The following is a 24,742-nucleotide window of genomic DNA, read 5'->3' as shown; positions in this document are numbered from 1 at the left end:
ATATCAGTCCTATCAAAGGACATGACTTTGACATGACTCAAATTGTCACCCTCATCTTTTTGAAGTACCAAAATGTGAAACTTACTGTCAAATTTTTCCACCCAGGGTCATTATTTAAACGATCAGCTATGTAATAGCGAAGGCATTTAGCAAGATTGTCCATGAACTCAGTTCCCTAAAATGATAGAAAAAAAAAAATTAACCTACCATTTAAGAGTTAGCAATAGCTAGCAAAGTATGAGACTACTTACTGGTGTAATACAGTTGCTGTCAAATCTTTCTTTTATTTCTTCTGGAGGAAGATAGCCACCTAGAGAAGAAGGGGCAATGCTTTGTTCTCCCCATAAACAGTGAGGTAAGTTACTCAATATTAGACCAGAACAACAAAAACAGAAAGTTGAAATATAAAGAAAGAGAAGTGTTGTCACCTGAGGAACAATGTTCCCCCTTTTCGAAGAAAATAAGATTCCTCCCCTCGAATTACATGAAGCTGCTTTAACATGACTGTCAAACAACACATGGTACACAGAATATACTCTATTGTTATGTAAAAACAATGACATTCTTCCTAATGACCTAGCACGCACACATGCGTATGCGTACACACACACACACACACACACACACACACACACACGGGGTAGAGGCTCTAATCCCAGTAACAGTTCTTAAGATGAAGGGGCCCAAGAAAAAACTAAAAAGCCAAGTTTATCACAGCTTTATATCATTAGAGCGATTTAGAAATTCTATTTTTTCCTCTGTATCACTGAAAAGCCTTTTGTTAAACTTCTTCTAACATCTTCAAGAAAAAAAGACATCTTTAGAAGCAAAGACAACCTGTTATAAATACAAACAGTAATCAGAATATTAATTACAAGCTGGTAAAATATGTACCTGCACACTTCCAGCAAATTAAAAAACATTAAATGCACTGTAACTACAAGCCTCAGACGACTACACTACGCCTCTTTTTCCACCTGCCAGACACAACATCCTGAACCAATAATGGTGGCTCTCCTAGTCTATCACTTTGCCTCAGGTAACACAACAGAGAATGAGACACCCTGCAGGCACTGAGCTTCACCTCACCTCACCCACAGGGGTCTTGGGAGAAGCAGTCCCAGGGGATTAGCACCCTGGTCTCCCTCCTCTCTGAGTCACAGCCAACTCCTGCCTCTGGACCCATCAGGCCTTAGACGGACTGCAAAGATGACCCCATTCGACCCCACAATGGGCTCCTTCTTGAACTGAGGGAGCTCTGGGCACAGTGAGTGTGCACGATCCCAGGACAGCCTAGAAACATGGTGCCATCATCCCAGGCCTCTGCATACAGATTTGAGTGCTACGGAGAAGCAGCAAGCAAGCCACCAAGACTGATGGGAGGAAAACACTTACAGTACTGCAGCTTCCTAACAGCCCCCACAGCAAAAGGCAGTAAGAAGCACTTGATGTATTTCTAGTTTATAGACAGATGAAACTGAAGCGAAGGGCTGCACTCGCCCTGACAAAAGCTGACAATTTGCTCTCCCTACATAATTCCTTCCTTTTGTCCACAAGTTTCCCTGGTGGCTCAGCTGGTAAAGAATCTGCCTGCAATGTGGGAGACCTGGGTTCAATCCCTGGGTTGGGAAGATCCCCTGGAGAAGGGAAAGGCTACTCTCTCCAGTATTCTGGCCTGGAGAATTCCAGGGACTGTACAGTCCCATGGGTTCACAAGAGCTGGACACAACTGAGAGACTTTCACTTCCCTTTTACTACAGAGTTCAGAAACGAACAAGCTTATTAAAGGAATAAACGATTCTATTAACTACTTTTCCTCAACAGTAAACATAGACTTCTCCGGGATATCCTGGGATCCTAATTAAATTAAAACCCTACCTACTTGTAAGGAGAAGGCACCAGCCCTGCCCCCTCCACACAGTTTGTGTAACACATCTAAGCCCAAGATGCATGCTCTTTACCTTTCGCCAGAATCTCTTCCCTGACTCGCTGCTTCTCTATCGCTGCTTCCATGCCTTCTTTGGATGCTCGGAACCTCCTTGAACGCTGCTGGTTCATTTTAGCGCGCGGTGCCTGAAAATGGGTATTTCATATTCACATACTATTTCAAACATTTACAACTATATTTGTACATTATTTTGAACCAGCTACTCTTACAAAAATAGCACACTCAAATGGAAAAGCTAAGTAATACGTCCAAACAATCCTTTCACCACATACAGTAGAACCTGAGGGCTTAAATTTGGACCAAAACCCTTAAACGCAGTGCAGTCAGGTGAACAAGCGACGTGTCAATAAAAGACAAACCCCCTATGAGGCCACAGCACTGAAGGCCGCACAGCTCAAGGGCGGGCCCAGGACAGTTCCACTGGGCTGCAATACTTTCAGGCACCCCAGATGGAAAGCTCGCTTTACTCAGAGACTCAGCACAGAGAGGGAGTAGTTGCCACAGAGCCAGGATCAGGAATACCTTCTCTGAGCCCACACCTAAAAGGAAGAAAGGGCTCCAAATGGGATTCACAAGACCATAATTATCACCCTGTCTCTATAATAAAGCACAGCGGGTAGAAAGAGAACACTTTATCTTACATCACTCTAACCAAATGTAACTTCAATCGCACTGAACTGGGTTTGGAAGGGACTCTCAAGCCTCCTGTCTGCATAAGCTATTTCATATTCTAAGCTATTTAAACAGTCCCCTTCCCTGTAAAATGAGACCACCTAATCTAACTCTTTCAAGCACTACAATCTACATTTATTATTTTTAACAACAAAAAAAAGGGGTACAGACAAGAATGGGTACATATCTATAAACATTCAAATGTGCACATAACTTATCCTTGACCCAGCAGAAAAACACAATGGAGTACAGTGAAAGAGCTTCTGCAAGAAACTTAGCTAACGTGAGCTGTAATCTGCTCTAAGAAAGACATACGCCTGCTCCCTTTACTGTTTTTTTACTATACTTGTAGCTTGAGTTTTCAGGCAGCTAAGATTCTTTCCTTGAGTAAATAGAAAAGTTAATCTTCTCAGACCCAAAGCTTTCTGGATTTTCAAAATTATTTCATTCAATACTCTTTAACTTCTCAAAAATAAATAAATAAATGGGACAAAGGCACGCTCCTCTCTATTGCCTCACTGCCATGTAGCACTGCCCACTCCATGCCCCAATGCCCTGCATGAGCTGCTGATGCTCGGGAAGGCCCTGGGTAGCTCACCTTACCCGTCTACCCCTGCCTCTGCCCCTGCAGTGGTGAGCCCTTTAAAGCCAGGGCAGCCACCAACACCCCCAGGACCTCACGGGCTCTGGCACAAAACAGGCACACTCACAAAACACAGCTGAATGAGAGGCTGAAAGATGAGGCTTTCTTTCTCAAACTCATTATCGTCAATCATTCTTCACTTAGCTGACTTTCATTCTAGACACTGGGAACACAGCAAAAACAAACACAGGGGAACTGATTTTAACTGATTGAGCACTTACCACTCCATCTATTGCCATGTAGAGAAGCCGTCTTGGTCTGACAATACTGAAGAGTCTGTCAATGTACTCAAAGATCGCAACCATCATTTCATCCTCGTTTTTTGGTGCTGGTCTACAATGACAAGCAAATAGTGTAATATCATATAGCACTCCTCTGTGACTTGTGCTATCAGCGACAAAAATGGGTTACGTACTTGTCTTCAGGATGCGTACAGGGGTGGATGATTCCATTCATATCCAAATACAGATTATCAAACTCCACATCATTGGGGTTAGGCTTACTGGCATCGACAGGAATCTTTACACCATTGCATTCTTTTGGCTATGAGGAAGTGATAATTAATAGTAGTTTGGTTTGACTGTTCAAGTCTGAAATTGACATATCCTAGGCTCAGTATGAACCTGTGCTTCATTTCTGAATTGGAAATAAAATACTTTTAGTCATCTTTAAGTTACAAGATAGGCTATTTTTACTCCTTAAAGCTTCCAGCACGACAAGTTACTCTTGACTATGTGGGGGATAGTGACCAAACTCCCAAGTCATTCAGCTGTGTAAGAGAGAGACCAGGGAGCCTTCCCAGAATTCTCTTCCTTACCGCCCATTTCAACTTAACCTGAAAGATGCCTCTCCATGCCACATGTTCTCACTCCTGCTACCAGCATCAGGCATCACTTCTCACCCAAAAGACTGGCCTTTGGATGGACTGCCCCACTTCCGGGCTCTCTTTTCTCCAGCCCACCCTCTATGCTCTCAGTTTTCTTTAAGTACAAACGAGGCTGTGTCTTCTCTTGCCTGCGTCTTCCAGTGCCACCACAGCACATGCAGATCCACAAGCCTGGCCCTTACCAGCCCTCAGCCCTGCCTCAACGCTGCTCAGGCCACCCCACCTCCCCTGCTCCCAGAAGATGCCCTTCCATCTCTCAACACCTCTGTTCCTCCTTCTCCCTCCTGACCAACACTCCTTCCTGACATCTTATTCATTTTCCAAAGTCTAGACTCAGACCGAATGCCACCGTGTTATCAGAGCTGAACACATCCCCCCAACAAATTAACTGTTCCTTTTCCATGTCCTCACAATTTTTCTTATTCTGTGTTTTTCTACTTGGTTTGTCATTCTAACCCCCAATTACACTGCAAGTTCTTCAAAAGGTAAGGACTGTGCTATACTCACTCCTGGAGGCTCTCAACTGTATTTTTATGGTAAAGCATTATCTTTCTTTCTGCCAGAGCTTTAGCAAATGATAAGAGCTAGGCTTTTATTCTTAATAATAGTAAAGGCACTTTAAAAATAATACATGCAAAGTATCATTAAAAAAAAAATTGTGAACTTAAAAACCCATCATATACATGCTACCTCATGGATGAACCTCAAAAACATTCTGCTAAATAAAAGCCAGTCACAAAAGACCACAAAAGATCCTATTTACAAGATTCAGAACAGACAAATCTTTAGAAAGAAACAGATTAGCTTCAATCTGCAGTGGGGGCGGACAGGAGGGGAGGAGATAGGAAGTGACTGAAAATAGTTACAACATTTCTTTTGGAAATGAGGAAACTGTTCTAAAATTAGGTAATGGTGCTGGTTGTACCACTGCATTCATACTAAAACGTACTGAACCGTATCATTTTAACGGGTGAATTATATGATACATATCTCAATAAAGCTATTTTTAAAAGATATAAAGACAAAAAGTCAATGAGAAAAAAAAACAGGGCCCACAGAATCGATTGATGAAACCGTGGCACAACCATATAGTGGAATGTGTGACAAAAGTACATTCCAAATGTACAAAAGTAACAATCAGTACAAATGTTACAAAAGTAACATCCAGCTGGATGGTCACCAGTATCTTAAGCCAAAAAAGCAAAGTAAAGAAAAACACATACTGTACACCACTTACAGAAAATTATAAATGAACGAAATAGTGCTAGGCATTGTTCAGGGATGAACAGAAACTACAGAGAAGAGCAGATGAAGGACGAACACCAATCTCAGGACAGCGGTGATCCTCAAGAGAGGAAAGGAATGAGATTGGGCTTCAATTTGCATTTCTAATCGGGAGAAGTGGGTGTCAAAGAAAGAGGCTATCAGAGTTCTGTGCAGACACCCTGTGAATCAGGAAAGAGGGGCTTGATCAGAAGCAGTGAACCAGAAGGAAAGCGAGTCAATTTTAGAGGTCTATCAGGGAAGATCGTTTGATGACTCCCAAACAAAAACAAGCTCTATAAAGGCAGGAGGCTGTGCCGCTCCTCTTGCTCTACACTCAAGGTCCACACCTCCCTACCTCCTGAACCAAGCAGACACCACACTCAGGAGAATCCAGACCCACTTTCTTTATGATTCCCAAGAAGTCAGACAGTTAAGTATTTTTGACTTGTTGACCTATGACCTCAGTTGCAATGACTCATTTCTACCTTTATAAAATTAAAGCACCCCTAAACAATATGGACATGAATGAGTATAGGTGTATTCCAATAAAGGTTTATTTATAAAAACAGGAGACTGCTGGCTTGCTATATTGCAGCTTTTCAACAAATGCTGAGGGTAGCTGATGAGTTTCCACTTCCCCTGCCTAGAAAGCAGAGCCTAGGGAAGAAGGTGTAGGCAGGTCCTGATTTTGAGAAAAGAGCGCCAGGCATTCCCAACAAGAAAGACACACATTTTCCTCTTGGGAGTTCTAAGGATATCTTCAACATGTTAATTACATAAACCTAGAGTTTCTTTCTTCAGGAGAAGATTCTCAACAAAGGAACTCACTCTCCAAGAGCCTGGCCATTAAATACAACGTGAGTGTATCTGCTGCTGGATTCGAGAGATTCTTAATCAAAGAGTAGCTACAAGGAGAGCTACTCTGAACACGAAAACCAATTCATCTCAAATAGCTTTTCATTATCTTTGGGGGTTTCCAGTAATAAACTGAGTACACATCGCAGCCTTCCCTTTCCATCCCCGGGCCACGTAAAAGACTAAAAACATCCCACCACCACTACAGAGCTGTGCTGGAAAACCAAGAGAAGAACCGTCGGTGACTGGTAAATCACAGGGGATGCCCGAAATGTGGAAAACTGATCAGAGGGCATGCCTCAAATACGCAGATGTGGGAGAATCTGAAGGCACCGGGCCCACAAGGGGCTCACGTAAGAGCCTATGGAGGATCCAGAAGCAGCAGCAGCAGCAGGAACAGTCTAGCTGGTCAAACCTAGCACTCTCCCCTCTGCTCACCGTCTCAGGCCCCATGAGGACCAGGCACCTTGAGACCGTTATTCCCAAAAGACAAGGGTGCTTGCGGAGGAAGGGCAGTCAGCACCCTGGCTGATGGAAGGCTGGCTGTCAGGCCAGTCCTACCCGACAGGAAGCCCACTTCTCCACGGCCCATGGCACGAGGAGAGGAAGAGCTATCTGCATCCCAGACAAGGAGCTAAGAGATCAGCCTGTTTCTGCACAGGATGATAAAGAAGGTATGTGAAAAAGTAAAGATGGTCCACACACAAATAGTGACTGTATAAAAATACCCTCCACAGGTTTTAATGCAAAACCCCTAAAATAAACTCCACACAAACCTGCTATTCTAGTCAACGATATACAACTTTCTGGCACTTCACATGTAAGGTAGAAACCCCAACTATCAGTAATATCTAAGTAAATGCATTTTTTGTGTAACCCTGCACATATTTCACAGCAGCAGAAAGAACCCTCCTGCAACCCAGGAGACACAGGAGACGAAGGTTTGATCCCTGGGTCAGGAAGATGCCCTGGAGGAGGGCATGGCAACCCACCTCAGTTTATGGTCTGGAGAATCTCATGTACCAAGGAGACTGGTGGGCTACAGTCCAAAGCATCACGAACAGTTGGACACGACTGGGCAACTAAGCGTGCAACACACACAGACACAGAAAAATCGGACTCATGCCTGAGGTTCTGCTGCAATAAGAGCTCCCTCCATTTAATGAAACTGAAGTGAAATCAAAGTGGCTCAGTCGTGTCTGACTCTTTGCAACCCCATGGACTATACAGTCCATGGAATTCTCCAGGCCAGAAAACTGGAGTGAGTAGCTGTTCCCTTCTCCAGGAGATCTTCCCAAACCAGGGATAGAACCCAGGTCTCCCACATGGCAGAAGATTCTTTACCAGCTGAGCCACAAGAGAAGCCCAAGAATACTGAAGTGGGTAGCCTATCCCTTCTCCAGGGGATCATCCCAACCCAGGGATCCAACCCAGGTCTCCTGCATTACAGGCAGATTCTTTACCAGCTGAGCCCCAGGGGAAGTCCAAGAATACTGGAGTGGGTAGCCTAGACCATCTCCAGCAGATCTTCCCCAAACAGGAATCGAACTGGGGTCTCCTGCATTGCAGGTGGATTCTTGACAGATAACATATTGTAGAACTTGGTTTTAGATTTCCGTTAAAGCAGCTCAGAACTTCAGAAAAGACAAAACACAGGTGATATTTTGGGGAGAAAGGGTCACAAGGCTACTGAAAATTTTAAATTACAGTATTCTGGTTAAAACTTCAGGCCATAAATTTTGATGTAGTTGCCAAATAGAATGAACGGATGGAGCCAAAGCAAAAACAATACCCAGCCGTGGATGTGACTGGTGATAGAAGCAAGGTCCGATGCTGTAAAGAGCAATATTGCATAGGAACCTGGAATGTCACATCCATAAATCAAGGCAAATTGGAAGTGGTCAAACAAGAGATGCCAAGAGTGAACGTCGACATTCTAGGCATCAGTGAACTAAAATCGACTGGAATGGGTGAATTTAACTCAGATGACCGTTATATCTACTACTGTGGGCAGGAATCCCTCAGAAGAAATGGAGTAGCCATCATGGTCAACAAAAGAGTCTGAAATGCAGTACTTGGATGCAATCTCAAAAACGACAGAATGATCTCTGTTCGTCTCCAAGGCAAACCATTCAATATCACAGTTATCCAAGTCTATGCCCCAACCAGTAACGCTGAAAAAGCTGAAGTTGAACGGTTCTATGAAGACCTACAAGACCTTTTAGAACTAACACCCAAAAAAGATGTCCTTTTCATTAGAGGGGACTGGAATGCAAAAGTAGGAAGTCAAGAAACACCTGGAGTAACAGGAAAATTTAGCCTTGGAATGCGGAATGAAGCAGGGCAAAGACAATAGAGTTTTGCCAAGAAAATGCACCGGTCATAGCAAACACCCTCTTCCAACATCACAAGAGAAGACTACACATGGACATCACCAGATGGTCAACACTGAAATCAGATTGATTATATTCTTTGCAGCCAAAGATGGAGATCTATACAGTCAACAAAAACAAGACCAGGAGCTGACTGTGGCTCAGATCATGAACTCCTTACTACCAAATTCAGACTTCAATTGAAGAAAGTAGGGAAAACCACTAGACCATTCAGGTATGACCTAAATCAAATCCCTTATGATTATTCAGTGGAAGTGAGAAATAGATTTAAGGGACTAGATCTGATAGAGTGCCTGATGAACTACGGACGGAGGTTTGTGACACTGTATAGGAGACAGGGATCAAGACCATCCCCATGGAAAAGAAATGCAAAAAAGCAAAATGGCTGTCTGGGGAGGCCTTACAAAGAGCTGTGAAAAGAAGAGAAGCGAAAAGCAAAGGAAAAAAGGAAAGATACAAGCATCTGAATGCAGCATTCCAAAGAATAGCAAGAAGAGATAAGAAAGCCTTCTTCAGCAATCAATGCAAAGAAATAGAGGAAAACAACAGAATGGGAAAGACTAGAGATCTCTTCAAGAAAATTAGAGATCTCAAGGGAACATTTCATGCAAAGATGGGCTTGATAAAGGACAGAAATGGTATGGACCTAACAGAAGCAGAAGATATTAAGAAGAGGTGGCAAGAATACACAGAAGAACTGTACAAAAAAGATCTTCAAGACCAAGATAATCACGATGGTGTAATCACTCACCTAGAGCCAGACATCTTGGAATGTGAAGTCAAGTGGGCCTTAGAAAGCATCACTATGAACAAAGCTAGTGGAGGTGATGAATTCCAGTTGAGCTGTTTCAAATCCTGAAAGATGATGCTGTCAAAGTGCTGCACTCAATATGCCAGCAAATTTGGAAAACTCAGCAGTGGCCACAGGACTGGAAAAGGTCAGTTTTCATTCCAATCCCAAAGAAAGGCAATGCTAAAGAATGCTCAAACTACCACACAATTGCACTCATCTCACACACTAGTAAAGTAACACTCAAAATTCTCCAAGCCAGGCTTCAGCAATACATGAACCGCGAACTTCCAAATGTTCAAGCTGATTTAGAAAAGGCACAGGAACCAGAGATCAAATTGCCAACATCCGCTGGATCATCGAAAAAGCTAGAGAGTTACAGAAAAACATCTATTTCTGATTTATTGACTACCAAAGCCTTTGACTGTGTGGATCACCAATAAACTGTGAAAAATTCTCAAAGAGATGGGAATATCAGACCACCTGACCTGCCTCTTGAGAAACCTGTATGCAGGTCAGGAAACAACGTTAGAACTGGACATGGAACAACAGACTGGTTCCAAATAGGAAAAGGAGTACATCAAGGCTGTATATTGTCACCCTGCTTATTTAACTTCTATGCAGAGTACATCATGATTAATGCTGGGCTGGAAGAGGCACAAGCTGGAATCAAGATTGCCGGGAGAAATATCAATAACCTCAGATATGCAAATGACACCACCCTTATGGCAGAAAGTGAAGAGGAACTAAAAACCCTCTTGATGAAAGTGAAAGAGGAGAGTGAAAAAGTTGGCTTAAAGCTCAACATTCAGAAAATGAAGATCATGGCATCTGGTCCCATCACTTCATGGCAAATAGATGGGGAAACAGTGGAAACAGTGTCAGACTTTATTTTTTTGGACTCCAAAATCACTGCAGATGGTGACTGCAGCCATGAAATTAAAAGACGCTTACTCCTTGGAAGAAAAGTTATGACCAACCTAGACAGCATATTCAAAAGCAGAGACATTACTTTGCCAACAAAGGTCCGTCTAGTCAAGGCTATGATTTTTCCTGTGGTCATGTATGGATGTGAGAGTTGGACTGTGAAGAAAGCTGAGTGCCGAAGAATTGATGCTTTTGAACTGTGGTGTTGGAGAAGACTTTTGAGAGTCTCTTGGACTGCAAGGAGATCCAACCGGTCCATTCTGAAGGAGATCAGCCCTGGGATTTCTTTGGAAGGAATGATGCTAAAGCTGAAACTCCAGTACTTTAGCCACCTTATGCGAAGAGCTGACTCACTGGAAAAGACTCTGATGCTGGGAGGGATTGGGGGCAGGAGGAGAAGGGGACGACAGAGGATGAGATAGCTGGATGGCATCACTGATTCGATGGACGTGGGTTGGGGTGAACTCCGGGAGTTGGTGATGGACAGGGAGGCCTGACGTACTGCAATTCATGGGGTCGCAAAGAGTCGGACACGACTTAGCGACTAAACTGAACTGAACTGAGTATTTTTTCACGTTGCATGTCAGCTCCATTTTTATAAGGTGTCAGTCAACAAGGACTACTAATTACCACCGACGTTTACAGAATACTTAAAATGGGACAGACATTGTTCTCAGGGCTTTTACTCGTGGATTATTTTCCTCTCTCCTCACAACAACCCTATGAGGTACAGAACATCTCACTTACTAATGAGAACACAAATGCTCAGAGGGGTTAAGTGGCTTTCCAATGCCATACTTCTGTCAAGTTCAGAGACCAGGATTGAACTCAGTCATCTGAATTCATATGTCAGCCTGATTAATTCCAATTTCACTAGATTCATCATGAACTTAATGAACACCTGTAACGTGCATCAAGGAACAGACCAGAACTATAGGGGACACACAGTATGCTGATGTGTAAACCTGATCTTCACTTGCCCAGAGAGCATACTGGTGAGTTGGGCTGCCAGCATGATGGCATGAGGACTTCTGCTCACCTGCTCTCCAGATGAACTAGTGAAAATCTTTTGAAAGAGACAGAAGCATTTAAATTTAAAGCCTTTGGAAACAGTCTGGAGGCAAAGAGAACCTAGTCAAGAAAACCTTTGAAAATTCAGAACTCACTTCATTTGTGACAGAACGTGGAGAAATTCACACCCAAGGGCATTCTCAAGAACTGTGTAAGTTGTGGCGAAAAGGAACCGAGAAAAGAATCAGAGACCTAATGAAGATACAGCTTAGACCACAGACAGGCTAGTCTGGGAGAGAAGTGGGGTTTAAGAAAGCTGGGAGGAGCCGCCCTCCAGCTGGGGTTAGAACAGATACCAGACATTAATCTCAGAGGCTAAGCCTTGCAGGTGTCACTGCATGAGTCTATAACACTTCTGTGGAACACTCAACAGACTATATACATTCTCGACTGCATGTGCAACATTCTCTGGGGTAGACCAATCGCTGGGCCATGAAACAAGCCTCAATGAATTTACAAGCAAGAAAGTAATACAAAGCATGTTTTTCAACCACAACAAAATAAATAAAATTCGAGCTCAATAAGTGGAGAAAAGTTGGCAAATTTGTAAACATGGGAAATTTAACAACACACTCACGAATAATCAATGAAGAAGAAATCAGACGGGAACTCAGAAAGTGATTTAAGATGAATGAAAAACAAGATACGACATGAAAACTAATATTGTAAAGCCCAAAAACAGTGTTCAGAGGAAAACTTAGAGCTGTAAATGTCTGTATTAAGAAAGCTCTCAAGTCAATTACCTAACCTTCCAACTTGACACTGGAAGAGCAAAATAAAGCAAGCAGAAGGAAGAAAATAAATATGAGAGAAAATGACACAGAATGAAAAGGACAATTTTATTAAAAAAATCTATTAAACTAGACTTCCCTGGTGGCACAGTGGATAACCCACCAGCCAATTCAGGGGACCTTCGAGCCCTTATCCCGGAAGATCCCACGTGCCACAGAGCAACTAACCCTGTGCGCCACAACTACTGAGCCTCTGCTCTAGAACCTGTGAGCTGCAAGTCTGAGCCCTTGTGCTGCAACTACTGAAGCCCACGTGCCAAAAGCCCAAGCTCTGCAACAGCAGAAGCCACTACAACGAGAAGCCCACACACCACAGCTCGACAAAGCCCTCACGCAGCATCAAGACCCAGTGCAGCCACAAGCAAACAAATAATCTATGACATCAAGTCAGCTGTTTTACAAGCTCAATGAAATTGACAAGTCTGACCAAGAAAGAAAAAAGCAAGGTGGGAAACCTAGATTTCACTGCAGGCAAACAGCACAATTCTATACAACGCAATGCTAAGAACCAGACACAAAAATATCTCCACTTTTACTTGGATATATAAACTACCAAAATTAACTTATCAATCATCAGTGCAAGGCACTATTTGAAGCTGTTAACTTAGATTTACTGACTCAATCCACACAACCACCTTGTGTGGCGCACATACAACTGGTCGTCTTTATTCACGAATTCCAAATTTGCGAACTCATCTGCTCACTAAAATTTTGTTATACCCCAAATTAATATTGTTGCAATCTCGAGGTCATTCACAAACACAAGCAGAATGGAAAAATTTGAGTCCACCGACACACACACTCCCAACTGATGTTAAACAAGGCAGCACTCTGCCCTATGTCAGCTCTCATATAAAAATGACCAGAGCATAGACTGTAGGAATGAAGTTGTGAAATACAAGAAACTCCAGTTTGCTTATAAATATGGCATCTAAAGGTTTCCAAAATCCTGGAAAAAAAAAAGAAATTGATACATGCTGAACAAGGATGAATCCTAAAAACATTATGCGAAATGAAAAAGTGAAATACACCAGACACAAAATAACAAATATATGATTCCACTTACATTAGTTCTTAGAATAGGCAAATTCACAAGACAGAAAGTAGGTGGCAGGGGAGGCAGAGAATTGTTATTTAGGTGAGTACAGAGTTTCCATCTGGAATGATGAAAAATTTCTAGATATGAATAGCAATAATTTGGCAAATTGACTCCCATGTATATAAAAAAATAGTACACCATGACCAGGTGGGGTTTATTTACCTGAAATACCAGACTCATGTTAACATTTAAAAATCAGTGTGATTCACCACTAAAAAAAAAAAAAAAAAAACTAAAAAAGAGAAAGCACAGCATGAAGTATAATTTTATAACAGTATAGTTTTAAAAACTCTAAGAAAACATAAGAAAAATCTCAGTGACCTTGACTTTGACAAAGATTTCTTAAACATAACACAAAAAGCAGTAACACAGAGAAAAAAGAAAGCAGGCTTTATTAAAACTAAAAACTTTTGCTCTTTTTTGCATGAAAAAGGAAATCACAGATTAAAAGAAAACGTTTACCAAAAAATTCAATATGTAAAAAAAGTCTCTAATTCAGTAAGACAATCCATCCAACTTAATAATGGGCAAAAGGGACTTCGCTGGTAGGACTCTCTGCTTTCACTGCTGTGTGTCTGGGTTCAATACCTGGTTGGGGAACTAAGATTCCTCAAGTCTCATAAAAGAAAAAAAAAAAAAAAAAAAGTCCTTGCTCTTAAAAAGGGGGGAGGAGGGGAGATGTGAACATATACCCAACTCAAGAAGATTTATGGAAGGCAAATAAGCACCTAAAGAGATGCTCAGCATCATTTGTCATCAGGGAAATGCAAATTGAATTCTCACTGCAATAACACTGCACTAGAATGGCTAGAACCAGAAAGACTAACCACACTCAGTGCTGACAAGGAAGTGCAGACCTCTCATACACTGCTGTTGCCAATAAAACAGTACAGCCTCTTTAGAAAACAGTCTGGCTAGTTTTTTCTTTTTAAATAATCAAACACCAACATAGAATGCAACCACTTCTCTAAAGAAATGAAAGCATGTCCACACAAAGATCTGTATACCAGTATTCACAGTTTTTCTTAATAGCCACAAACTGGAAATAATCCAAATGTTCACCAATTGGGTGAATGAAAACCAATCCGATGAAAATCAAAATGTAATATACGCACAACATAGAATACAATTCCAAAATAAGAAACTATTGATACAAGTAGCAACATGGAAGACTTTCAAAATAATTATTCTGAATGAAAGTAACCAAGTTAACTGAGTCAGGTTTTTAAAAAAAAGTACTAATTGTATAATTCCATTTATATAAAATTTTAGAAAATGAAAACATCAATAGAAATAAATCAGTGGTTGCCCAAAGATGGACAGGAGGAAGGAGCTGGGGGAACAAAAAAGGAGCAGAAGGAATGTCTCAGAGGTGATGTTCATTACCTTGATTGTGGTGATGAGTCCATGGATAGACACATGTCAAAATGTATTAAATTGTACACTTTAAAAAAGTGCAGTTTGTTCTAGGTCAATTATACCTCGGGGGAGGAGAGAGAAAAGAAAAATAACTCAACTAGGAGGACCAGAATTCAGAGTTCAGAGGACGAAGTAAAAGGAAAACGGGAAAAAAATAAAAAAGCATTCCCCATAACTACAGAACACAAGCCTCCAGACTCACAGTCAGCCAAGCACTGATGAAAAGGAATTAAAATTAAAAAACAAAAAAATCTGTAACTAAGTACACAGTCACACAAGCTTGTATTATCAAGGATAAAGCTCTTTTTAAAATTCAGAAAGAAAAACAGATCAACTACAAAAGAGTGAAAGCAAAAGAACATAGAAATTAAGAGCATGGGCTTCCTGGTTTTGACACAGGCTCTGACATGCATTAACCACATGACCATGAGTACATTATGTAAGTCCCCTGTGCTTCCGTTTTCTCATCTGTAATAAGAATCAAGGGGAGGAGGAGAAATAGTTACATGGTTGTTATGGGGATTTAATAAATTCATCTGTGAAATGCCTGCTGCTGCTAAGTCGCATCAGTCGTGTCTGACTCTGTGCAACCCCATAGACGGCAGCCCAACCGGCTCCTCTGTCCCTGGGATTCTCCAGGCAAGAATACTGGAGTGGGTTGCCATTTCCTTCTCCAGTGCATGAAAGTGAAAAGTAAAAGTGAAGTCACTCAGTCATGTCCGACTCTTAGCAACCCATGGACTGTAGCCTACCAGGCTCCTCCATCCATGGGATTCTCCCGGCAAGAGTACTGGAGTGGGTTGCCATTGCCTTCTCAGGTGAAATGCCTAGTACCTACTAAATACTGCATTTAAGTGTTAGCCAAATAAATAAACTGCATTAACATTCAACTTTTCATCAACAATTTTGGATGACAAAAATCAAAAGAACAATGCTTTCCAAGTTCTGAGGGAAAGCAATTTTCAAACTCAACCTCTGCCTAGCTAATGATTACTCATGATTACGAGGGAAGAATGGACTTAGAAAACTCACATACTACAACAGCACTTCTTAAGAACTCAAGTAAGAACAAAAACCAAGAAAGATGATTAAAAACAGTACCTCCAACTGCAGAAATTTTAAATAATATCAAGAAGCAGCTTTCCAGCAAGGCTACATAACCAGGTGCCACAGCAGCAGAAATACAGACTTCAAGCAGTCTCCGATTAGAAAGAGGACTTGATAGAATATCTGATATAAGAACTGGATGGGGAACCATGTACAGTGGAAAACAGACAACAGACAAAAAGACAAAAGTAGCAGAAAAGAAACAGAATCCTAGTACACAACCTAGATCTACACAGTGACAATAGTCACCAATACTACTTGATTTTTCAGCTTTTAAAACAAACTTGTATAGCCAAAGCCCTGACAATTTAATCCTGGATGCCAACAAGGAAAAGAACACAGTAGACAAGCTTGGCATGAGGAGTAAGGACAGCAGGGGTAGAAAAGTTAATACCTAACCTCAGCATGTGAAGGGTCAAGCGGTACTCTGTATAGGAGACGAAAAAGGAAACAAAAACAAAATTACTTAACGCTATAGTTTATCAGTAGAAGAATAAAAGCACTGATTAGGGGGTGGCGTGGGGGGAGGGGGCCTGTACAAGTGACCACTCGTAACACAGCTACAACTCAACAGATACATCCAAAAGTAATACATCAAACATAACCATGACACTCAGAAATAGAACCAAAAATAAGTTTAAAGCAGTTATCCCTTCAGAGCAGAAAGGAAGTAAGATATAAAGTTAATAATAAAGTTTTAAACGCAAAGGACATGAGCATTGTTTCCACAGTTTCTCTTTGAGAAAAACACAGGCGGTACTGGAAATTTCATCAGAACCATCAGTTTCGGTTTCTCCTCGGACAGGAACTAAGCAAGGTCAAGATCTCACACTGAATGAAGCCTGGAGACCCATCTACCTGTCCAAAACAAACAAAAACTAAACAAACAACCTTTCCTCCTTCCCCCACAAAAACCCTCACTAGCCTAAGCAGAAAGTTCCCAGTGTCGACTGGGCACTTCGTTCTAAAACAGGGCATCGTGTGTCCCTGAACCTCCCCGATCTGGAAACTGAAAGCACGGGTACCAAATCGAAACCGGACGGAGAAACCTGGAAACGACCAATACGAAACGCCATGAAACCAAGAGCAAAGAGGCGTAGCACCGATCGAGCGCGCCCAGGAACCCTGAAAATGTCAAAGGCGGGCTTGGCCCAGCAGTCAGGCAACGAGGGAGGGGCCTTTCGCGAACTTGAGTGCTGTCCGAGATCTTCCCGAGGCACTGCTCTCCCCTCGCGACCCCTGACACGACAGCGATAGACTGCCTCTTCCCGAGCCGAAAGCCTCTCAGGCCGGCCGACCCGGGAGGAGACAAAGCCGTGGGCGGGGTCTGCCGCCCAGGAACCCGCGGGCAGCGCAGGGGCGGCCCTCGCACCGCCCGAGCCGCTCCTGGGCCGGGAGTGCGAGCGCCCGCGCCCCCGGCGGGCGTCGGCCCGCGGCGACCGGGGAGGCAGCGGGCGCGGGCCCCGCGGGCCCCCGGAGGACCGCGGCCTGCACGCGCGCCGGGGCAGAGGGGTGCTCTAGGCGTCGGCGTGGCGGCCTCCTGGCGCCCCCTCACCTTCTCTTCCACGCAGTTGACAATGATGGACGGGTACTTGCGGCTGAGCCAGCGGAAGAAAGCCGGGACTCCCATGGCGGCGGCGCAGCTGCGGGCGGCGGCCCGGCCAGCGAACGCGCGGTAACCAGAGAGACGAGCCGCGGCGGGCACCGGCTCTTCCGCCCACGTGCGCCCGGCGACCGGAACTTAGGTCACGGCGCCGCCGCCGTGGAGACAAGGAAGGAGGTGCCGGCCCGGTGGGGCGGGGCCGGAAAGGGGCGTGGCTAGTGAGCGGGTGGCCCGGAGCAGTGGCCCGCGTGGCTCGTAGGCCTCGGCCGCACGGGACTCGGAGCTTCCCCAGCAACCGGCGACCCTCGGGCGGGAGCCCTGCGTTCCAGGCTGCTCCAGGGGAACCTTGGCGGACTGGTTTCCACCTTCTCACCCACCTCGATTCATGTATAATCTAATCATCCACACGCACTCGTTACTTCTGCTTCCTGCTTTCTCCCGATTTTATGCCACAGTATGAATCTGGGTTAGCAACCGTATTTTTTTTTTAAAGTATTTTGCACCGATGACGGCTGGTCTGCGTAAACAACTCACTTATCACTGGTTATAAAATGCAGTGTAGCGTGTAATTCAACCTTCCAGCTACGTTTATGAGTGTAAAATAATTGCTCGTGTCACTCTCCAGCACTTATTTGCAAGTTTACACTGTGCTAAAGCATTGGCTAAGGCATTATCAAATTTGATCGTCACTTGGGCCTTCTGAGGGTGCTTTAATCATCTTCCTGTAACAGATGAGAGGCCGGGATAGAGGGGGCTTAAGTCTTGCTTTTTCACACCGCTTCTGTTTCAGTCCAAGTAAAGATCATTTAATACTCTGTCCTTGCACTTACAGGATACTTATATCCTTTGTTTTCTGATGGCTTCAAATACATTTTTTTTTTTCCAACATATAAGAAGGGAGGCGTGGAAGAGGAGGTATTTATGTCCATTTGCTCAAATCTGGAAGTCTGTCTCCCTGGAATTCCCTCCTGCCTTGACAAATCATACTCAATCCTAAAGGCTCACCTCAAGAGGTCTCTAGGGAAGCGTTTCTCCCTGCCACCTGGCAGTATTCATTGCCCCCTTCTTTGTGGTCTGATGCCACTGTGTTTAAACCACTGGTGTGGAAATTAGAGAAATGGTTAGCCCATATTTTACCTAAGAACAGTCAAAACTATTACCTGGAATTTTGTCTGTGGTGAAGTCCCTCGTTTCTCCTAGAAAGAGCCCTTCCTCAAATATTTGACTTCCCTGGGCAATGCTATGTTCTCATAGGCACACACGTACAGTAGGCATTTGGTATGGGGATGGTTAGCTGGGAAAGCTGAGTCATTGAGAGTCCTTGCCCAGCGTTTTTCAACTTCAAGCCATAAGGAAGGTGAGGCAGCACCTCCCAGACGGTTGAGGCTGAAAGATCAGAATGGGGTTTACTGCCAGTCTGCAATGAGAGAAGCAGATTTAGTCCCTGGTTTCAGTGGGTTTCGAGTACAGCTAAATCCCTCTTCCTGCAGTTTGGTTGGTAAATCTGTCCTTTATTTCCATGTGCCAATAAATGATCCTTTTGCCCTAAGCTGTTTGGAGCTAAGCTCCTCTCCTTTGCATAGGAAAAAGTCTTCATGCCAGCTCAAATCCTACATGTTTCCACTTCCCCTCTTCTCCATAAGTTTTTCCAGCACAGAGCCCAAGGCTCCTGCCAGGTCTCATCTTCCATAGCTTTCCTTGACTTCTAACATGTGGTATTGCATCTTACATTTTTCTTATCTCATCTGTAAATATTCTCTTTCTTCTAATATATCAGGACAAGCTACACTTTGCTGGGATAATAAATAATGGCTGAAATCTCATCAGCTGACCAAAAGTGTGGTTGAGCTCCCTCCAGGGCTGTTTGTCCTCCACGTGGTGACTCAGGGATCCAGCTGTTTTCATCCTGCGGTTCTGTTAGCTCAACATGTGACCACCACAGCCACTACCAAAGGAAGGCAGGGCAGGAGGGCTGCCCTGGATGTTCTGAAGGGCTAGGCTTGATGGTGGCTTTACATAATTTCTACTTACATTCATTTAACCAAATTCCAATCACTTGGCTCCCAGCTGAAGACGAGATTGGGAAATATTGTGCGGAAAAGTTACCCAATCTCATCTTTTGGAGTACTCAATAATAGAAAAGTGAAACAGGATTGGGGAACACAGCATTGTCTCTGCCACACTCCTTAGTTAAGCTGCAAATCAAATTATTAAATATCCATTTAAGGTCCACAGCCTTTGCTGCCTATGTGAGCACCATTAGCAAAATAAATCATTGTCTTGCTACCATCACTTGTTCTATCCATCACTAGCAAGGACAAGGTACAGCCACGGCATATGAAATAAGTACTTAAGTCACATTTTGACCAATAATAAACTCATACCACAAGTCTTATTAAATATCCCAAGTGAACTGCACAGACAATTGCTACAGACATTTTAGAAAGATAGAGATCTAGTCATCTAAAAGGGTAGTCAGAGATGACAGGGAGGAAATAGATTGACAAGGAGTCTTGAAATCTCAGTGAGATTGGGTTGGAAATGAGGTGTGTGTGGAAGGAGACACTGTAAGTTCCCTGGAGGCAGGGATGTGTCTTTATTGATCTTGTGATGAGCATCCAGTAGATAGTCAATATTTTCATGGAATTGAATTTTGAGAGCGGCAGTTCTCAAAATGTGGTCCAGGGATCCCTAAGATCCCAGAGATTCATTCAGTGGGTCCATAATGTTAAAACTTTTTATAATAATATTAACATGTGATTTGGGGGAGTTCCCTGGTGGTCGAGTGGGTAGAACTCCAAGCTTCCAGTGCAGAGGACATGGGTTCAATACCTGGCTGAGGAACTAAGATCCCACATGCTGCACAGCCAAAAAAATGTGTGATTTTCTGTCTTCACTTTAATCCTCCAAGTGTATAAAGTATATCGTGGAAATTTCTAGAGGCTATGTGATGGGATCGCTCAACGAATTGCTGATAAGAAACAGCTGTGGCAATCGTTGTCTTCTATTAAGTCAGACACTGAAGAATTTCAAAAAATATGAAACAGTGCCAATCTCCTCACTAATCTGGGTTTGGGAAAAATAGTTGTTTTCATAAGCATGTTACTTCTGTTAGCATGTTAAGGGCTTCATGTTATTTTTAAATGAATTAATAATTATTTATTTTAGCATTTTAAATATTCTAAAATTTTCTCAGGTTTGATTTCAAACATGGTAAATATTGACAGGTATAATCACCTGAACAAAACCCCTTTGGGGTGCTGGGTAATTTTTTTTATTTAAATTGATTTATTTTAATTGGAAGCTAATTACAATATTGTATTGGTTTTGCCATACATCAACATGAATCTGCCACGGGTGTACATGAGTTCCCAATCCTGAACCCCCCTCCCACCTCCCTTCCCATACCATCCCTCTGGGTCATCCCAGTGCACCAGCCCCAAGCATCTTGTATCCTGCATCGAACCTGGACTGGCAATTAGTTTCTTATATGATATTATACATGTTTCAATGCCATTCTCCCAAATCATCCCACCATCTCCCTCTCCCACAGAGTCCAAAAGACTGTTCTATACATCTGTGTCTCTTTTGCTGTCTTGCATACAAGGTTATTGTTACCATCTTTCTAAATTCCATATATATGCATTAGTATACTGTATTGGTGTTTTTCTTTCTGGCTTACTTCACTCTGTATAATAGGCTCCAGTTTCATCCACCTCATTAGAACTGATTCAAATGTACTCTTTTTAATGGCTGAGTAATACTCCATTGTGTATATGTACCACAGCTTCCTTATCCATTCGTCTGCTACTGGGCATCTAGGTTGCTTCCATGTCCTGGCTATTATAAACAGTGCTGCAATGAACATTGGGGTACACGTGTCTCTTTCAGTTCTGGTTTCCTCCGTGTACATGCCCAGCAGTGGGATTGCTATGTCATAGGCAGTTCTATTTCCAGTTTTTTAAGGAATCTCCACACTGTTCTCCATAGTGGCTGTACTAGTTTGCATTCCCACCGACAGTGTAAGAGGATTCCCTTTTCTCCTTCTCCGCACCCTCTCCAGCATTTATTGCTTGTAGACTTTTGATCACAGCCATTCTGACTGGCGTGAAATGGTACCTCATTGTGGTCTTGATTTGCATTTCTCTAATAATGAGTGATGTTGAGCATCTTTTCATGTGTTTGTTAGCCATCTGTATGTCTTCTTTGGAGAAATGTCTATTTAGTTCTTTGGCCCATTTTTTTATTGGGTCGTTTATTTTTCTGGAATTGAGCTGCAGGAGTTGCTTGTATATTTTTGAGATTAGTTGTTTGTTAGTTCCTTCATTTGCTATTATTTTCTTCCATTCTGAAGGCTGTCTTTTCACCTTGCTTATAGTTTCCTTTGTTGTGCAGAAGCTTTTAATTTTAATTAGGTCCAATTTGTTTATTTTTTATTTTATTTCCATTATTCTGGGAGGTGGGTCATAGAGGATTCTGCTGTGATTTATGTCGGAGAGTGTTTTGCCTATGTTTTCCTCTAGAAGTTTTATAACTTCTGGTCTTACATTTAGATCTTTAATCCATTTTGAGGATTTTTTGTGTGTGTATGGTGTTAGAAAGTGTTCTAGTTTCATTCTTTTACAAGTGGTTGACAAGTTTTCCCAGCACCACTTCTTAAAGAGATTGTCTTTTCTCCATTGTATATTCTTGCTTCCTTTGTTGAAGATAAGGTGTCCATATGTGCGCGGATTTATCTCTGGGCTTTCTATTTTGTTCCATTGATCTATATTTCTGTCTTTGTGCCAGTATCATACTCTCTTGATTACTGTGGCTTCGTAGTACAGCCTGAAGTCAGGCAGGTTGATTCCTCCAGTTCCATTCTTCTTCCTCAAGATTGCTTTAGCTATTCGAGGTTTTTTGTATTTCCATACAAATTGTGAAATTATTTGTTCTAGCTCTGTGAAAAATACTGCTGGTAGCTTGATAGGGATTGCATTCAATCTATAGATTGCTTTGAGTAGTATACTCATTTTCACTATATTGATTCTTCTGATCCACGAACATGGTATATTTCTCCATCTATTAGTGTCCTGCTTGATTTCTTTCACCGGTGTTTTATAGTTTTCTATATATAGGTCTTTAGTTTCTTTAGGTAGATATATTCCTAAGTATTTTATTCTTTTCATGGCAATGGTGAATGGAATTGTTTCCTTAAATTCTCTATTTTCTCATTATTAGTGTATAGGAATGCAAGGGATTTCTGTGTGTTAATTTTATATACTGGAACTTTACTATATTCATTGATTAGTTCTAGTAATTTTCTGCTGGAATCTTCAGGGTTTTCTATGTAGAGGATCATGTCATCTGCAAACAGTGAGAGTTTTACTTCTTCTTTCCCAATTTGGATTCCTTTTATTTCTTTTTCTGCTCCAATTGCTGTGGCCAAAACTTCCAAAACTATGTTGAATAGTAGTGGTGAAAGTGGGCACCCTTGTCTTGTTCCTGACTTTAAGGGAAATGCTTTCAATTTTTCACCATTGAGGATAATGTTTGCTGTGGGTTTGTCATATATAGCTTTTATTATGTTGAGGTATGTTCCTTCTATTCCTGCTTTCTGGAGAGTTTTTATCATAAATGGATGTTGAATTTTGTCAAAGGCTTTCTCTGCATCTATTGAGATAATCATATGGCTCTTATTTTTCAATTTGTTAATGTGGTGTATTACATTGATTGATTTGCAGATATTGAAGAATCCTTGCATCCCTGGGATAAAGCCCACTTTGGTCATGGTGTGTGATCTTTTTAATGTGTTGTTGGATTCTGATTGCTAGAATTTTGTTAAGGATTTTTGCATCTATGTTCATCAGTGATATTGGCCTGTAGTTTTCCTTTTTTGTAGCATCTTTGTCAGGTTTTGGTATTAGGGTGATGGTTACCTCATAGAATGAGTTTGGATGTTTATCTTGCTCTGCAATTTTCTGGAAGAGTTTGAGTAGGATAGGTGTTAGCTCTTCTCAAAATTTTTGGTAGAATTCAGCTGTGAAGACATCTGGACCTGGGCATTTGTTTGCTGGAAGAATTCTGATTATGGTTTCAATTTCCGTGCTTGTGATGGGCCTGTTAAGATTTTCTATTTCTTCCTGGTTCAGTTTTGGAAAGTTGTACTTTTCTAAGAATTTGTCCATTTCTTCCACGTTGTCCATTTTATTGGCATATAATTGCTGATAGTAGTCTCTTATGATCCTTTATCTTTCTGTGTTGTCTGTTGTGATCTCTCCATTTTCATTTCTAATTTTATTGATTTGATTTTTCTCCCTTTGTTTCTTGATGAGTCTGGCTAATGGTTTGTCAATTTTATTTATCCTTTCAAAGAACCAGCTTTTGGCTTTGTTGATTTTTGCTATGGCCTCTTTTGTTTCTTTTGCATTTACTTCTGCCCTAATTTTTAAGATTTATTTCCTTTTACTAACCCTGGGGTTCTTCATTTCTTCCTTTTCTAGTTGCTTTAGGTCTAACGTTAGGTTATTTATTTGACTTTTTTCTTGTTTCTTGAGGTATGCTTGTATGCTGTGAACTTTCCCCTTAGCATTGCTTTTACAGTGTCCCACAAGTTTTGGGTTGTTGTGTTTTCATTTTCATTCATTTCTATGCATATTTTGATTTCTTTTTTGATTTCTTCTGTGATGTGTTGGTTATTCAGCAGCTTGTTGCTCAGCCTCCATATGTTGGAATTTTTAATAGTTTTTCTCCTGTAACTGAGATCTAATCTTACTGCATTGTGGTCAGAAAAGATGCTTGGAATGATTTCAATTTTTTTAAATTTACCAAGGCTAGATTTATGGCCCTGGATGTGATCTGTCCTGGAGAAGGTTCAGTGTGAGCTTGAGAAAAAGGTGAAATTCATTGTTTTGCGGTGAAATGTCCTATAGATATCAATTAGGTCTAACTGGTCTATTGTATCATTTAAAGTTTGTGTTTCCTTGTTAGTTTTCTGTTTAGTTGATCTATCCATAGGTGTGAGTTGGGTATTAAAGTCTCCCACTATTATTGTGTTATTGTTAATTTCCCCTTTCATACTTGTTAGCATTTGTCTTACATATTGTGGTGCTCCTATGTTGGGTGCATATATATTTATAATTGTTATATCTTCTTCTTGGATTGATCCTTTGATCATTATACAGTGTCCTTCTTTATCTCTTTTCACAGCCTTTGTTTTAAAGTCTATTTTATCTGATATGAGTATTGCTACTCCTGCTTTCTTTTGGTCTCTATTTGCATGGAATATCTTTT

At 41.9% G+C, this 24,742-nt stretch overlaps 1 protein-coding gene across 2 annotated transcripts in view; it reads right to left on the bottom strand.

Annotated features, from left to right (window-relative positions):
- The window catches only part of XRN2 (5'-3' exoribonuclease 2), a 66,604-nt gene extending 49,043 nt beyond the window's left edge, over positions 1-17,561 (bottom strand). The window contains exons 1-6 of one of the 2 annotated variants that reach the window (XM_068986740.1): positions 17,423-17,561; positions 3,679-3,806; positions 3,485-3,596; positions 1,962-2,073; positions 252-310; positions 86-175 (exon numbers count right to left, since the gene is read on the bottom strand). In XM_068986740.1, coding sequence (XP_068842841.1) covers positions 86-175; positions 252-310; positions 1,962-2,073; positions 3,485-3,596; positions 3,679-3,806; positions 17,423-17,497 — 576 coding nt within the window. In that variant the 5' untranslated portion in view covers positions 17,498-17,561. Of the gene's footprint in view, positions 1-85; positions 176-251; positions 311-1,961; positions 2,074-3,484; positions 3,597-3,678; positions 3,807-14,727; positions 14,825-17,422 lie in introns of those variants that run through there. The other variant, XM_068986741.1, reaches the window with a different exon arrangement.
- Between the last annotated feature and the right edge of the window lie 7,181 nt (positions 17,562-24,742).

Source organism: Capricornis sumatraensis, chromosome 15 (genome assembly GCF_032405125.1).
Source record: "Capricornis sumatraensis isolate serow.1 chromosome 15, serow.2, whole genome shotgun sequence".
NCBI lineage: Eukaryota > Metazoa > Chordata > Mammalia > Artiodactyla > Bovidae > Capricornis > Capricornis sumatraensis.
This window is presented reverse-complemented; position numbering and strand designations above follow the sequence as displayed.